This window comes from Bombus vosnesenskii, unplaced genomic scaffold (assembly GCF_011952255.1).
Source record: "Bombus vosnesenskii isolate JDL3184/JDL3185 unplaced genomic scaffold, Bvos_JDL3184-5_v1.1 scf7180000013409, whole genome shotgun sequence".
Classification (NCBI taxonomy): domain Eukaryota; kingdom Metazoa; phylum Arthropoda; class Insecta; order Hymenoptera; family Apidae; genus Bombus; species Bombus vosnesenskii.
Genome location: NW_022883031.1, coordinates 24,823 through 42,312, shown reverse-complemented (window position 1 = coordinate 42,312; position 17,490 = coordinate 24,823). Strand labels below are relative to the sequence as shown.

Genomic DNA, 17,490 nt, shown 5'->3' with positions numbered 1-17,490 from the left:
TTTAGTTAGCCTAAGGTTACTAAAGTATGCTATGTTCGAGCAGCGTTGTTAACCCTTATCACTTGAACTGGCAGCAATGTTGCCAAACGCAAGTTTGCTACTCCAACTGACAGTATTGGAGTGATGAGGGTTAGCTAATTTGAAATTTCATCGACTATATTCAGGTTTAGTGGGCGCACAATTATAACCATCTTTAATGATTTAAAGTTTAAGAATTAAGCCCGTTTACTTGAGAAGGTCTGTAATGTAAGATTGTATAAAAATTTATGTCATGGAATTTTTGAGCATAAAAAATTTATATCCCTTCCAAGAAGATTATAGAATCGATAATAATCCTATTAATAGTAATCTTATTTATTACGATCTTGTGGCATAAAGTTCTCATACGTGTTGAGTGTTTCCAAAAAGGATATTTGATCATATGAAATCATATTAAAAGATAATATTTTCTTGTCCCAATTTAAATGAAAATTTCAATGAACATACAAGCTTCATCGAATCTTACAGATTTCATATTTCTCTGATCATCTTATCGTTTTTAGCATTCAAATTTATATTAAGAAAGTTAGAACTTATTTGCATCTTTATGTCTAAAGATTTAAGAGCGAGATGAAAATTAAGCTAATGCATAAACGTGTAAGTTATACGTAATATTACATCATAATATGTGAATGATAAGCAATGAGAAAGTTATAAAAAGTGATGTGATAGAGTAAAACGTTCTTCCTCGTTCAAAATGAATACACGGAATCTATATTTGAGGATCAGGAAAGTATTGAAACATAAATTGAAAATAGTATAACTTTTTTATTCAAATATATAAAGAATTGTACAATTTGCGTAAACCACGTGTATCGAAAGTTTACGAAGAATACAATTTCGTGCGAACAATCAATTTATTTATCGAATTTATAAACTACGATCGTAATTTTGTAAAGGAACTCAACAGTTGTGAAATATATAACACTGCATATTGTGGAGCTTCTCGCGACCAATTAAACGCAATATAAAACTTCATAAAACTTTTCTTTTGCATTGCATTTTGATTTTACACGACAATATAATTTCAATTTAAACAAGTAATTGTTTCGACGGTACAGAGTATGAATATCCATCATTGGAAGCTGCGTGAGCAGAGCTCGATGCCAAGCTGCCCGACGATAAAATTGATACTGATCCACTAGAGTATCCACTGCTATAGCTACCTGAGCTAGGTACTCCATAAACTTTGCTAGGCACGTTGAAAGAATCCAGTGAAAGTCCACCTCCAGAAACGTAGCTTGATGGGACACCATAATTTCTACTTGGATAATTGGCTGAGTTGTATGAGACTCCCACAGATGGCACGGAATGTACAACGGCGCTTGGTACACCATAAGAAGTGCTAGGTACACTGACGGATCCCACGGACAAAGGTACTGAAGCAGCTAGAGCAGGGCTGCTGTGAACTGGTGCTGGTGACAGACTAGGGACACCATAACTTGAACTTGGTACTGAGACAGAGGCGCTGTAAGATGGAAGAGGTGCAGCAACAGGGGCACCATAAGATGCGACTGGAACAGAAACGGGAGCGTGGAATGGAACAGAAACAGGAGCCTGGACTGGAACAGAGACATGAGCGTGTGCTGGAGCAGAGACAGGAGCGTGGACTGGAACAGAAACAGGAGCGGAGACAGAAGCGGTGTAGGATGGAACTGCTGACGAAACAGAGCTGCTATAGGATGGAACTGATGCAGAGACTGGAACTTCATAAGCTGGAACAGAGTAAGATGACACTGACGCTGGGACACCATAGGACAAGGCTGGAGCGGAGGACACTACGTAGGGTTTCTTGACAGATGTTACAGAGGATACAGGTGGGAGGTATCCGGAGTCAGCTGAAGCTACTTCGCCTGATGCGCCAAAGCCATGGTTGCCACCGATAAGTCCACGTTTCTGCACTTTCTTTATGGATTCACTTGCGCTAATAGCGATGAGTGAAGCGACGAGTAAAGAAGCCTGAAAGGAAATATATGTTATCGCATTTTTTATCTAAATAGTTATTTTGCGCGATGAAATGAATGTAATACGTGTGAGTAATAAAGGATTAAATTATTAATGAAAACGAATAAGTGTTTGACGGTTAGTTAACGGAAAGTTAAATGGAAACATGGAAGAGAACAAGGAATTGAAAATTAATTTTGTAATTAATGCAAGTTTGAAAGTGTGTTAGAAAATGCTTGTTTGGATTAGTTTCGATTAGATTAGATTAGTTTCATTATGTGGATAAAGGTGCTGTTACTTACTACGAAGGTCTTCATGGTGTATTTGGATTAAGGAATGGTATCGAACTGTGGCTTAGAGGAAAAATTCGTCGGTATTTATACGGTGACACGCCACGCGAGAACTCCTTTCACTTGCAAGATACAAAATCCCCCAAACTTTTATACTGACGTAAAATATTGCAAAGATATTTAAAGGTTTACAAAATTGAGAAAATTATGTTTCGTTCAATATTTACGGTGTCTATGGTTGAATAAAAGGTTTTGCATAATTGTTTAGTAAACGATAGGATAATTAAACTTAAGTATATATTCTCTTGTCGTTTATGAGACATGTATGTTTATGAGACAAATTATGATTGTTAAATGAAAGAAAAAGAATGGTGATTAGAGGTTTCAAATAAACATTACTGATATTGCTCTCAATTTCTATGAAAGAATATAATTTTCAACTTTTTGATATACTTTCACATGTTTCTTCCAAATTTAATATCTGTATAGGAAACAATCAATGTCATCAATGATGACGTATCGTTTCCAATAGCCGGAAATGTCATACACACGTACCATAATTACTCCAACAATTCAATCGACTTGTCAACTCACTCGTAAAGGAAAGAGAAATATTTATTACTATGGTTTAATCTGCAAAAGCTTATATTAATTCTATAAATTTTGACATAAAACGCAATGTGCAACGAAGCACTGGAAATCGCTGATAATTTGTTCATAAAACAATTATAACAGTAATGATCATTATGGTTAGATATGATTTTATTTATATTTTTATTTAATTAGATTTTATATTTAAAACTTTTAAATTTTATATTTTAGTTCTATATTTATATTTATAAGTTATAATTTACGTAAAATTGTATCCAATATTCACAGAGCATATACTTTAGTGATATTAAGAAATCTATAATATACTTACTGCTATCTCAAGGAAATTTATTCAGTCCACGATTCTTCCATCCAATAAATATTATCTGTATCTGCCTATACAATTCGTCTGCTTACAATACTGTTATTCTAATACTGTAAGTTAGTATTCGTGTAACTGCCCAAATCTTTTTCCTTGATTAATAGCCAAGTAAGATTGGTAACTCTGTTATTCGATTATTTAATCAACACAAACACAGGACCATATTAATATACCCAAAATTGCGTACAGTTCGCAGAGAATAGAAATATACGTTTTACTAAATTATGCAAATACCACCTACAGGAAGTTCCACGTAATACTAAGCAATAAGGTATTCGCGTCTTTATGTGTGAAACTTGTTACATAAACGCAAAAGTCGTGAAAAATGATTCTTTATTCTTATACGTTCTTTATTCGAAATTTATGGCAGAGTGAAGATGGTGTACAAATTTGTTGACGATCGAGATCGTCCTCGCATATGTGTCTTTCTAGAAAGAACAACAAGCGATTACCCAATGTCAGGTATATTGTCCAAATCTACGTTTCGCCAATGTCATTTGCCGTAATTAGCCGTAAAAGTTTCTCTATCATTTTTTACGCTCTAATATTTCCAATTACGCAACGTTTCGCGTTATATTAACCTCGTTTCATCACGATCTTTCTCATTTCGTTAAATAAAGTTAATGAACGGTCATTCAAGACTTCTCATATACATTTAGACGTCCTCACGAAACAAGCGAGAGGTCACGAAAAAAATATTTCATAGGTCAAGGCTAATTTTTTTAAGGTATAATTATTTCATTATGTAGAATTTCTTTGGTAAAATATATATTTTGCAAAACATTATAATGATATTAGCATACTATATATTATGGGATATTATAAATACTGTTTGGAATTGTGAATGATTTCTGAAAAATAAAGGTTCGAAATATATTCTAATCTTTATATGTGCCATTGCATCCAAGGTATTCTGATACGTAAAATTGACAATTTATGTTACATATATATTATTACACATATATATATGTTATATAGAACGAAATTTGTAAAAGTTTTATGATTATGACTCTTCCTAGTTTAGAAATTTGTTCAAAATGCTGTAATAGTTAGGCCTGTGACCTAAACCATAGGAGATTCGTATTCAGTCCTTTAAGATGAGACGAGAGAGGAAATTAGAAACTTGAAATACTAGAAACGAGATGAAAGAAAGTACAAAATGACATTGTTAAAAAATTATTTGGAGAAAGCAAACGAAATATCACATAAACCATTAATTATTCATAATTATCATATATTCATATTTCTATAAAGAAGATTACTATTAGAAGTTTCAGATTTATCTTGGATTCTATCTATCCTTCTAACGTCGTTTGTATTTGCATCACATTTTCTTGCATTAACTTGCTTACACTGTTTCAGACACGTAGTTTCTTTCATCCCTCTCACGTAGTACGTAGAACTCACGTGTATCAACTGTCTTTGATAACAACACACTTTGAAACTTTAGTTAATTCCTTGCAATGTGGCAAGATTTTCGGAGCTGTTTCTTACTAAGTCATTTTTCAGTGAATTAACAAGTTTAAATGACCAACATAATTTGTATATAAATTAATATTATAATATTATAAGTTGCATCTAATCAATATGAAGAATATAGGGTTATTTCGTATAGGGTATCGTAGGGGTATATTCCATAATATTCCATATCACATTCCTAATTAATTATAATGAATATGAAAATATTAAGTTCGATGATCATATTATTTAAGTTTAATGGGATGTTACATAACTTAATATAACTATGAACATTCGTAATAGCTGCAACCAATTTAGAATATAAAATAATTGATTGTACAATATAAAATTAATTTAATGAGAATAATATTGAAATTGATATGAAAAAATAATATAGATAAACAAATATTACGAAACAATTATAAAATTTGTAATATACTAAATAAAGATGCGAAGTAAACCACGACAGTATAAACGCGTTTTCAATCCTTGTCAGAATAAATTTGTCAATTGTACAAATACAGAAGGCTCGACTTCGTGATTGATGCTTATTGTTACGACAGCCTGGATTATCAAATCAGTAGTAACTACGTTTGATAATGAATCGCTTGGTCTTATCCGTTTTACTCCGAAATTGGTTTCCTACAAAATCGATAACAATTAGTTTCGATCGATATCGACAAATTTTCAAATCTTGAACATATTCGTCACCTACCTTCATTATTTAAGAAAAGGAAAGATAAATGTCAAAATTAATATTTCATACCTATACCATATTTTCTCTTCTTCATAAATTTAAACAATCAGTTGCGTATGTGATTCGCTGGATTTTAAATGATTAATTAATCAATTAATTAAAATTATTATTAAAGCTATGATGAATTAAAAACTATGTTTGAATTAAAGAAGCAATTTATCTTTCCAACTTGTTTCAAATGCATTAGTTTATACGAAACGCGTTACTTAAAGTAGAGCATAATTTGTTATGAAATAATGGGATACGCTGGGAAGGAGGGTGCAAGAACTTCAGACCCTATTTTAATACGATTTTCTAGTTAGCAGCTTCCAAAGAATTCTCGTTTACAGGCGTTACAAAGATTTATTTCCTCCATTCTATATTCAGGTATTCACGGACGAACGTCTGTAGGCAAGAAGGAAAAAAAAGAGAAGAGGAGGCAGAAAGTAAATTGAGACATATTCCCATAGAAACGTGTAAAGCACGGTCGATGCAGAAAGGGAGCTAATGTCAGAGATTAGAGGTAATCCGTTCTGGCTGGCAATCGCCGAAGAGGACCCTCGTTCACAGCTTCGATCTAGATACTGCACCGACACTGCCACTTTTTACATTTCTACCCCTTTTCTCCCTTTTCCTAGACAGGATATATTAAAAGGAATTATGGGCAGCGTTTCGAGTGACAGAGGCATTAAGACTGCGCAAACTCTTAAGTGCACGGTGGTAACGGTAATTACACTAATTACAGACTCGTTAAGATTTTTTTATAAATACTTGAGCTTTTGTTTCCTTTCCCCTAGCGATGTTTGAGAAAAATTGAAAAGAACAACCTTCCAAGTTTTTTGTATATTTACTGACTTCCTGTAGTTCTGCAAAAAATGCGCTCTTATACTAAAATTTTTGGGATAAGTTTAAAGGCTGATGTATACAAAACGACGTTGCGTGTAATATTAATTTTGTTTTTGAGGCTAACAGAGATTTAATTGATACTAGATGAAGTTTATGGCGTGAATCACTTAACTCGTATAGCTTAAATTACTCATAAACTGTTTTTTATATGAAAAATTTTTCAGATAAAAATTGAATGCGTAGAGGATATATGAAGGCCAGTTTTTTTTTTTTTTTTTTTGTTAATGGAGTCATATATCTTTTCAATGGATTACTCGAGATAGACCATCGTTCACTATAAAAAATATTAAGCTATTTATGGTAAAAGAATTATTAGTTCACGAGATATATTAATTTCAATTTTGCAAAATTGTGTTATATAATAGTACATTTTCTTTCTTTAAAATTACGTCGAAGAATTATTTCGCCTTGATAACTTCAATTTTTTTTAAATAAATTATGCACATACGATTTAATATAAAAACACAGCTGAAACAACAGGAATCGTGTGAAGGCGGTTAAATTTAATTCGTGGTTAAATTGTAAATATTAAAATTTCTAATTAAACGCAAATAAATATGGCAAATCTTTGAAATCGATTGTATCAATGTAAAAAAGTAAATTAATGTTCAGACATCTTCTAGGTGGAGCAGATACCGTCACGATTTATTTCGGACGAGTGAAATCGGGTTCGTGTTTCATCGTAGATTGTATCGAATTTATGAGATCAAAGTGTACCGAAGAAAAAACATCTGAGTTAATTATTCATGCGTTTCATACAAGACGAGTCTGCATATTTTGAAACTGCGTGTCAACCAGTTTAGAGAAAGTACATATAGAAATGAGATGCCAAGCAGTGAATTTAATTGGTAAATTTCGAATGTCAAAAGCTGATTACGGAAGATAATAGCTGTCGTTTGGTATTCTGTAAATTTCGAAAATTATTGCTCCGCATGTAATTAAGATAGGTATTTCCTAACTGACTGCGTAATCTAGGACTACTTTCTCCTGTAATATGGAGATGTGATAATAATTTTGTACTGTAAATCAGATACAAAAATGTCATTTGCATTGACGATGTTACGTGATCGAATCAGAATGAATTATTATAGAAACCAACCTTCGAAAAAATATGAATTTATTTGTTGGATAAAGAAACACTGTATATTAAATTCTCAAAAAAGATAATTATTTCAAGTGGAAACTTATTAACATATTTGTATAAATGCTACATATATACTATTATCATACGTATCATATTTTTAAGCATTTCAAATATATTTTTATTTTCTATAAGACATCGTTGCAATTATCGTAGCAGAAATAGGTTGATTTCCCACCAAGAAATAAATCCTCTGAAATATCGATAGCAACTAATACTTTCCAAGAGCATAGAGCTCATTTACCAAATGATGCAATTACGATTAGCGACAAACTTGAAGTAACAAATAAAAAAGAATTGAAAAATAAGTATTAAATTCTTGAAAAAAAAACGAATTTATTTAAGTTTACCAAGTACACTTAAGTTTAGTAATGAAATAAAAAACAACCAAGAGACACTTTGAGACAACATATTAGTACTATACTGTAACTGTTAAAAGCAATAAAAAATTAATTCTAAAATTCGCCAACCACGTAACTATAACTTTTGTCAGTTTCACCCTCTACGTTGCTTTAATATATTTAAGACAGTGGAAAGTACTAAACAGGTATGAAAACGATTTCCCTCGGAAAAACAAAATAAAAAAAGTTTCTCCACAAAGTTACCAACATCGAGATAAGTTTTTACATCGATACTTTTGTCCATGAGATAGTAGGCAAATTGGGACTATCGACAATCAAAGTTATTCGCGAGAAAGTCTCAAAGTCGTGAGACTTGGAACGAGACTGAACAGAGAATGTATATTCGCCACGAATATGATCGTATGTTGAAATACGGCGAGAAAAGACCAAAGTCCTAGTAGTTTCGAGAATCCCTTGTCAGGATCGTTTTGCTTAAAAAGTTTCGCTGACAAACAAACACCGGGTGAATTTCTGATCAGCTCTCGTCAAGGAACTCCTCTGCAGTCGTTGAATTGGAATCGAAGTAAGCGGTTTGCCGGTAAAAAGTACTTCGACTTTAAATTTATTCCAAAGTTTTTGATTCATTAAAATTAATTCCAATTATAGCGCTCAAATATGCGAGCCGATTTCTACTTTATTTTTATATTACTAGTTATTTTTAATAATAGTGTCATTAAATGTTCGGCGCCGTTAAAGTATAAATTCGTGTTGCTAAAATAAAATAATTATGAGTTTTATTGAAATAGCTTTTTGTGACGTTGCGAAATTAAATTAATATTTTATGAGTTACACGACTCTAAGTAGATATATTACAGCAATTCAAACTTTGCTGGCAAAAAATTAATTAATACTGTAATGTTCCGCTTTACAACTGTTACTTAGAAGTATTTGATTTGCTATAGTAATAAAACACGTATTTCTGTTAGTCGATTTTTTTGTTAGGTAGTTTTAAATGTATAAGTAATATCATTCTAATGAGCCTCTTGATTACTCAAGTAATGTTAATAAATATCAAAGCTAAATATATAGTGTATACATATGATAAGTAATATCGTTCTAATGAGCCTCGTGATTACTCAAGTAATGTCAATAAATATCAAAGTTAAATATATAGTGTATACATATGATATTCTACGTACGTAATGTGAAATAGATAGCGTCAACGCGAGTTATTACAGTGGAAAGTCATGAAATTTGTTGAATCATAAGCTACCAAACGGGTCACGTAATCATAGAATATTTTTGAATTCTAGATGATGACTCATCATGGAGTCAAGGAACCAAACAGATCTTTATTAACGTTTTAAGAAAGTAAAACTACCACCGAATGGATTCATAATCGAATTAAAAAATAAAAACTTATCATACGTGGGAACATTTGTAAAAAAAGATGCCGACATTATTATTAATTAGCGGAGAAGTGATTTCATTAATTAAGACAAAAGGAAAAATACATTTTATAATATATTTTAATACCGAACGTTTCATAATATCGAATTACGTGTTTGCAATAAAAGCACGAAAGTAAAATGTTTGTGAAATCAATGTGTTTATCGATAATTTATATATAAAAATACGAAACATGACAATGATACATTATTATTCGTAACAATGCATGTTATTGGCTTTCGTAGAATATATATAATAGCATTTTCAGTAATACCTACATAAGATAACAAATTTCTCTTGTATATTTATGTATATTGTATGTACATGCTCTGGATATCCTGAAATAACTACTATAAGTATCTGTTTTAACTCTTTTATTCGAGAGACTTATAATAGTAATACTGGTCCATCTTTGAAGGATTTGAAGAATTTGTAATACTTTCTTACATTTCTGTTACATTTGGCATAAATTAGATTCACATTCATAACGTAAGAATTGTTATGCCAAGCCAAATAAATGTACAAAATATTCTTATATCCATTAATTAAAACACAATTTTAATGTTTACTTACTTTACGTATTTATTTTTTAAATGAAACAACAATCCACGTTATGGAATTACTCCAATATACACGAATTCACTTTCAACACGAAAAATATAAAGAGACTAATAACAGAGAAAGTAATTTACAATATTAATCCAACTGTTTGCACCGCTGTTTAATTCCATACGTACCAAAGCATGTGGACTGTTTTCAGATATAAAAATGTGTGGCGCCATCCAACAATTCGGTGCAAGTGGCATTTGCGAATGTTTTAGCTCTAGTTTTTATCAGTTCTCTTTCACGGCTCGATGTGCCCCTCCCCTCCTGGGAACAACGACAAGTTTCCGTAAATTGCCAACAATTCCTGGAATTGCTCCATAACCGAAATGAATTCCGAGTGGAAAACGAAGAAGCGCGACATAAAACGCAACTCGCAAACTTGTATCGGTTCGCAATCGCTTTAAAAAGTACGAACTTTCCCGAATCCGAAACTTCGACGAATGTAAGCTAGTTGTTAGTTCCAAGGTGGATTAATTAAATTGTACCTTCAACAATATTGAGATGTCGATGACGAAATTGGTAATTTTACAAGAATATTCTTACATTCATGCTGGTCATAAAAGATTTTGTGATATTTCAAACGATTACAAATGTTAAATATTTTTCAATGTTCATTTAATTGCTGAATTCTTAGAAGAAAGTAGAAATTTCAGAATACAATAGAATTAATAGAAATAAACTTTAATACTATGATATGGATACACTTTATAATTCCGCTTGCACGTTACTTCGCATAATAATGTAATTTAAAATATGGTTGAGGTATATATTGGAACATTACAGTACAACTTTTTGATACGATGAACACGATGGAGGGAAGAAAACCAAAAAGGGGAAACAAATTCCTGGGCCTGTTCAAGTAGCTGGTTTGGATTTCGTGCTAAGTGTCCTTGGAAAAATTTCGTCTCAGCGAAACCATCGTGATTGACGAAGCGTTAATCCTCGAAACGACTCACTAAAAAGCACTTTGTCTCCCTACCTCCTCGAAAATTTTCTTCTTCTGCAAGATAAGAAGCGCTGATGAACGCCCAACCAGCCGCTGACGAATGTCTCGTCGCTTTGACAATTTGAGCGGATTTTCCTTTGTACAGAACAAGGACAAACTAAGCTTTTATGGAATCTTCCAAGCAATCCAATCAAACATTTTTTCTTTTTTCTTTTTAATATAACTGAATATTTTGTTTTCAATAATATAGCCGTATATAGTTGCCTTTATGTTTATAAATATACTTTATCAATTATTAATTGATTGTTTAAGAATCGTGGCGCTAGTAGATTAATTCATTGCTATTTTCTAAGGAATTTCCATTATAATGCAATTATTTCAATATTAAAATATAAAATAATTAAAACACTGAATACTAAATAAATAATTTATAAAGTTAAATGAAGAATGTTTTAGATGATTTAAAATTCTATCTATTCCGTTAGAAAATGAAATCATATCGGTGTTAAATTAATTTTTTTATCTTGACCTGTTGCTTTGTTTGACAGTGTGAAACGAAATATTAGATAATGTACCAAAAACGTTAGAGCGTATCATTGCTATATGAAAAATGATGACACCACAAATATTATATTTTAAATATGTTACTAGTATTCAATCACGTAGAGTTTAGGCGCTTCGTGTTAGAAATTCAGTCTAAAAATTGTAATCACTCAGATCTTGAAATCAAGCTTCGGCAGTACAAGGTACTAAAAATTCTTTTACTTCCTTTAACAATAAAAACTTTATACCTCCCAAACGATATTGTGCTTTTGAACAGCGTACGTTTTATGAAAACCGAAAGTATATGTATAGCTACACAGTAAAATTGCACCTACGTGTACCATTTTATCAAAATTCCACTCATTTATACCAGAAGATATATGCACAGAAATTACAGTGAATAAGTTTCGCACTTGATGTTCATCACATGTTATACGTGACGTATAGTAACTTGTGATTTATCCAGACGAGGCAAAGGGAAACTGATCTAGTATCTGAACCTGTGATGTAGTATCTGAATCAATAGTCTCTTAAAACAAGATTATCGTTCGGTAATTAGCTGTATTTGCGTACCTCTGTTGATTTCTCATCGGACGTAAGAAGATCAAAGGAAGATCCATGGGAAAACGAGGAAAACGTTGCGAGAACCCGCATATGGTATTTGGCATTATAACGTTATAACTCGTTACAGTGTCTGGCATCAGGAGGACTTCATTGTGAAGCTCAGTACTCTAGACATTGTAGACTGATGCCTCAGCTTAATTGGAGTGTTACATACTCCGTTTTCCCTCAGCTTCCCACTTCTCCGTTAGCGTTATAAGTAGGAGACTATACTGGTGCTTACTACTGCATTTGTTACCAATGTGACTATGCATTTTCATTCAGTCATCTTAATTACGACAGTTCGATGAGCTAAGACAATGTTCGTGGACAATGATCTGTTTTATATTTTTAAGTCACTGCTCTCTTGGCTGGTTAATCAACACATTAGAACATTTAGATTATGAATATTCATGCATAAGTAACTGCCTTTATTTCGTTTCGTTTCTTACTTCTGCGATGTGACTTTCATTTCTCATGATGACAAATTATTACCGATCACCATTCTGATATCTTGTAAGGAAGTTGTTCGAACAGTTGATCTTGATGAAACTTGTGTAGTTTTTAACATAATATTTTACCTATATATTTTTTTTATTGATAATCGATTTTTCAAATACGAATTTCTTTAAGTAATGGAACGAACATTATAAGTTTTGAACTAATTTTCCTTGTAAATAATTTTTAGTTTCCTACAAAATTTGTTTGTAAAGATCGTATACTTAAACTGGAATCACTGATCGTATGTTTAATTGTCTTCTATGATTTTGACATTTCGGATCGTGTGAAATATCTATATCGCAGAATGTAGGCATCGGATACAAATATTTTAAATAATATATAATTTGACTAATTTTAAACAATTAATATGGAAATAATAGTCACAATCTTTAATATAATACTACTATAATGTAATAATATTACTACCATAAAAATAGTACCAAAGAAATTATTTTCATTTTGCTCGTGTATTTTCCACTTAACTTTGGTAAAATTATCTTCAGATGTACGTGGTTTCATATAAACGTGTCAATTTCCCACGCGTATAGTTTATATAAATAGAATATTTGATGTGTAAAAACATATATCAGTATCGCTCAATTAAGCGTACAGTTCACATTTACACAGCGTGGGATAGTAATCGCTTTTTACTCGCACCTTTCAACCTGAGAACAAAGAGAAAGCTTAACACGAGCTTAACAACATGAATAACATTCGTAATTATCGTAATACTCTATTATCCCGGTGTTTGCATGCTCGTATCCATAATCTCGGTCGCTAAATGACAATTTATCGTGACTTTGGACATTAGCGTTACTAAAAAGCTTCGATAAATTTTAGGAATCCGCGTTAGAAAAACCGAACAACAGATATTTTATTCTTTCCCGCGAATTGCTCTGATGAGAATATAGTAGCATGAAATTATAAATACGTTTCCGTATACAGAAGTGTATTCATGTGGGAAGCTGTTCCCATCGTGACTGAAAAATCAAATATACAATACACTTTAATATTCAACGCCCATATTTTAGTAACCTCATTTTGTTTGCATTTCATATTAAAAACGTAAAATGAGCGTAGTTATAAATAAAATACATGTATATATATATCATTTTATATTTATTTTATATAGTATAAAGCATTATAGAATTTTTAACGTTTCACACGATAATTTGCTTCACTAACTTGTTTAATAGTATAGTAATATATACGTAGTATATCCGCAACATTTATGTTTTATACGTAATATGCAGCAGATTTTCTATGAAGCGTGTATACTGTTCAAACGTAACATATTCTGCTATTATTTTATCTGAATTTCGAAATACAATCGGAAGGTGACTTAATTCTTTAAATACGGTTGTCGTCAATGAGCTACATCACGTATTGATAATTGCATTGTATTTGCCCCTTTTTATGCATTTGAAGAGAACTATTTATAAAAATATACTCGTGCTTAATGGGTTAATAATATTAATGAGTAAACTAAAATACATTACTAGGAAACTCAAACTTAAATTAGTGTTTAAATATTTTTTGGAGCCACCATACAAAAATTGGATCAAAACCCTCCAAACTTGAAAATAAAATATGACATCTGACCTAATCCAATTAGGTAACCAAAAGCGAAACAATTACAGAAGTTATACTAGTTCAAAATAACTTTGACAAACGAGAGTTTTGAAAAGTTCGCTATTCAGCAACAGATTCGAGAACTCAACTAACAGCTAGGAAAATGGAAAATTTTTGATATGGGATATGAAATAACGAGGAAGCCATGCCTGTTATATTTAAGAAATTTTTAAAAGGCTCCAGGGCGCGTTTTACTGTTATCCAATTGCTCTTATCCACACTAGCCGCTAGATATTACTTTTTCATAGATTAAAACAATTCTATGGAATAAGAGTAAACCAATTTGCTGATTTCTAATTAAAAATTAGACCAGATTCATACACAATATACGTAATACATCATATTTATATCGTGATTATTTCAGTAAAAAATGAATTATTTAGTTCTAATACGCTATTTCTATACTATATTTTTTTCTATCTTACTTTTTACATAAATATCTAATTTTAATATTATTGTAATAAATTAAACGCCAAAGGATAAGATATATTAAATACTAAAGTTCGGAAGAATTCGTATATTCGCAAGCTTCCTATTACATAAATAAAATTTACAATCCGTTAGTACCATAAAATCATGATAAATATCACTTGTAATCATTAATTTCTCATTATTAAATACAGTTTAATAAAATCCATATACCGTAACGTCAAATCGACGAAAGCGTGGAGGCATACGCGAACGGTGGTGTACGTGCCTTTAAATTTATGATTGGTTAAATTTTATTCGGGCGATTAATCACGCGTAAACATGCCACTCGAAGAGCAAATAACAAAGCTGTGGTTTTTTCGGGAAAACAAACATTGCAGCTCGGTTAAAAATCAATTGCGCTATGTTTCCCTTCGCCACGCGGGGTGGCGGGTGAAGGATAAAACTGGGTAGAGCAGCATTTTAAGCAGAATACTTGTTTAGAGTGAATTTAGAGACTAGTTGCGCCAGTGTCGCTTTCACTTCATTGTGTGTTCACCTCGGGCAAAGTGAAAAAATAAAAACAAACGATATAGAAAACGAGGAAAAACAAGAAATTGTTAAAAATAGGAGGAAAAAAGGCCGCAAACGCATAATTAGAGAGCTGGCACGAACGTCTCGTGACTCGAGATATCGTTTACTGAAAAAATGCTAAAATTTCGGTAGTGGCCTCTAAGGGCGCGACCTCCAACGACTCGACGGAGGTGGGGGTTGAAGGGTTCTGGGGGTGGGTCGGAAGGGGTGAGGTTGTAAGAGAGAACGACGACGACGACGACGACGACGACGACTTGCTTTAATTAAATGCCCGTAATTGCGTTTCCCGCTAATTACCACGGCTCCCCCGAGGAGCGTTATACTACGAAGTCGAAAAAAAATTCGGGACCTGCTGAACTTTGTTAAGTATTCTTTTTTCTCGTCTGAAGGTGTTCGAGGATCTAGGTGCTTATAAGCACCGAGTTCCCTATCGTTCTCTCTCTGCAAATGAATCGACGTCGTCTTTGCTCCTCGTCAAATTTTCGGATTGCCAGCTCACGCGCGGCATATTCTCTTCATTAACGCGATGCTGTGAAACTTCTTAAATAAGTCTGGTATAAATTGAAAAGAGGAAAGGAATATATTATTGTTGGAAAATCCTCAACCAGTATAAATAACTTCTCACGTGATTATTTGTCCTCTGCAGTTGCAATTTGTACGTGATGAATATTTTATACAATGGAAATAAAAAAAAACGTAAAGTTTATGCTAGCATATTTCGAAGTCAATGTCATGAAAATACTTAACGCGCAGGTGCCACTAGATTAATTGCTTCGCAGAAACTGAACTCGTTAAGAGTCATCAGTTGATGAATTTCGAATAGTACATACGGGAAATTGAATCCTTTTTCAACAAACAATCTGCACTTTCTATAACGTGATTGCACACGCCAGAGTAAAATTTTATGCTTTGTTCTCTGTCTTCGCGGTAAATAATTTTTTTGGCGTACTACATGCGCTGAAATTTAATAGGTAAACCTCTAAAAATAGATTGATCATTTACAAATTTGTTGCTGCCTGATCCAATATTAGATAAAACTGATATCTAGTATTGTAATCTAGTCTATTGTAATCTAATCAATATCTAATATTGTAGTTTTGTAATCTTAAAATGATATTTTTGGTATCTATTGCGTATTCCCAGTATATTTTGTTGAAATATGTTTCAATTTATACATGATACGTATATCACATTTCAATGTATCATATTTACTGCTTAGAGCAGGAAATGCTGCTATAACTTGTGGAATATGTTAAACGTAGATGTACTACAGACTGAAATCCAAACTAGGTAATATGTAAAATGATCGATGTGTTTGATTGATCATTATCTAATTAATTTAGCTAATAATATATATGATCATTAAATCGTTATCACTAATACATTAATCAATAAGCACGCCTAATGATTAGCAGATTCAGTGTAATATCAGTTTATAAGGGTTCTTTGTGCTTTATTGAATAATATCTTGTAACTTTAATTAATAATATATTGATAAATGATTTAATTTTTAAATGATAAAATTAATGATATATCATTCTTTGTTGAATTATTAAATTACAATTTTTCACAATGAATACACGAAGTTATAAGTTGCTCTTTCGACAGTAAAAAATGTCATGATAGAGGAAAAAGTTCTCAAGTATTTTATTAATCCTTATATATCCATTCCCTAAACGCATTATATGTATACAGTCATAATATTTGTTGTTAATTATTTTACCTTTAATGGTTAAAGTAATAATACTTATGGATAACATAATTTTTAAACCTCCGTTTTACGATTTTAGGATGTGGCGAATATTTCTCCGTAATCATTTGTCACGTTTACAACGTGTACAAATAAATTTGATCGATTCTATATTTGTGAAAAGAGTTTGCCTGAGATTTTGTAAATAATTTATCGTATACTGAAATATTTAAGTGAAAGGTACCAAAAATATAACCAATAAATATTCATCCTGAATTCTAAAGGATTGTTGGCAATACTGCTTGATAAATCATACTGACTTTTATTGTATGCACGTGTAGGAAACTTCGCTTCGGGAGGATGTATCGTGATTCATGAATGATCAATAGGATTTATTAATTTAAAATGATAAAAGGTGTTAGATTAAAATCTTTCGTAAACTGGATCAAGGAAATTTATCACTCACTTATTGCTATTTTTTATACATAATAGCATGTAAGAGGGAATCGAAACAGAGCTTACTATAAGATAAATGTACAATATCGAAAAAATATTCATTATACAAAATATAGAGATTTTTGACAGATATAGAGTTTGTAAAATTTGTTTAGAGCTTATTTCTTTTATAACTTTTATTGCATATTGTAATACTACAGTCATCTATATGATTGACAAATAAAATAAATTTTACAC

The 17,490-nt window shown here is 31.7% G+C and overlaps 1 protein-coding gene across 1 annotated transcript; it reads right to left on the bottom strand.

The window, feature by feature from the left end:
• Positions 1–1,070: 1,070 nt before the first annotated feature.
• On the bottom strand, positions 1,071–2,300 carry LOC117237920 (sialidase-like). Its single transcript, XM_033502361.1, has 2 exons — positions 2,286–2,300; positions 1,071–1,998 (listed from the first exon to the last, which is right to left on the bottom strand). The coding sequence occupies exons 1-2, from the start codon at positions 2,298–2,300 to the stop codon at positions 1,072–1,074; spliced, it is 942 nt and encodes a 313-aa protein (XP_033358252.1). The 3' UTR covers position 1,071.
• Between the last annotated feature and the right edge of the window lie 15,190 nt (positions 2,301–17,490).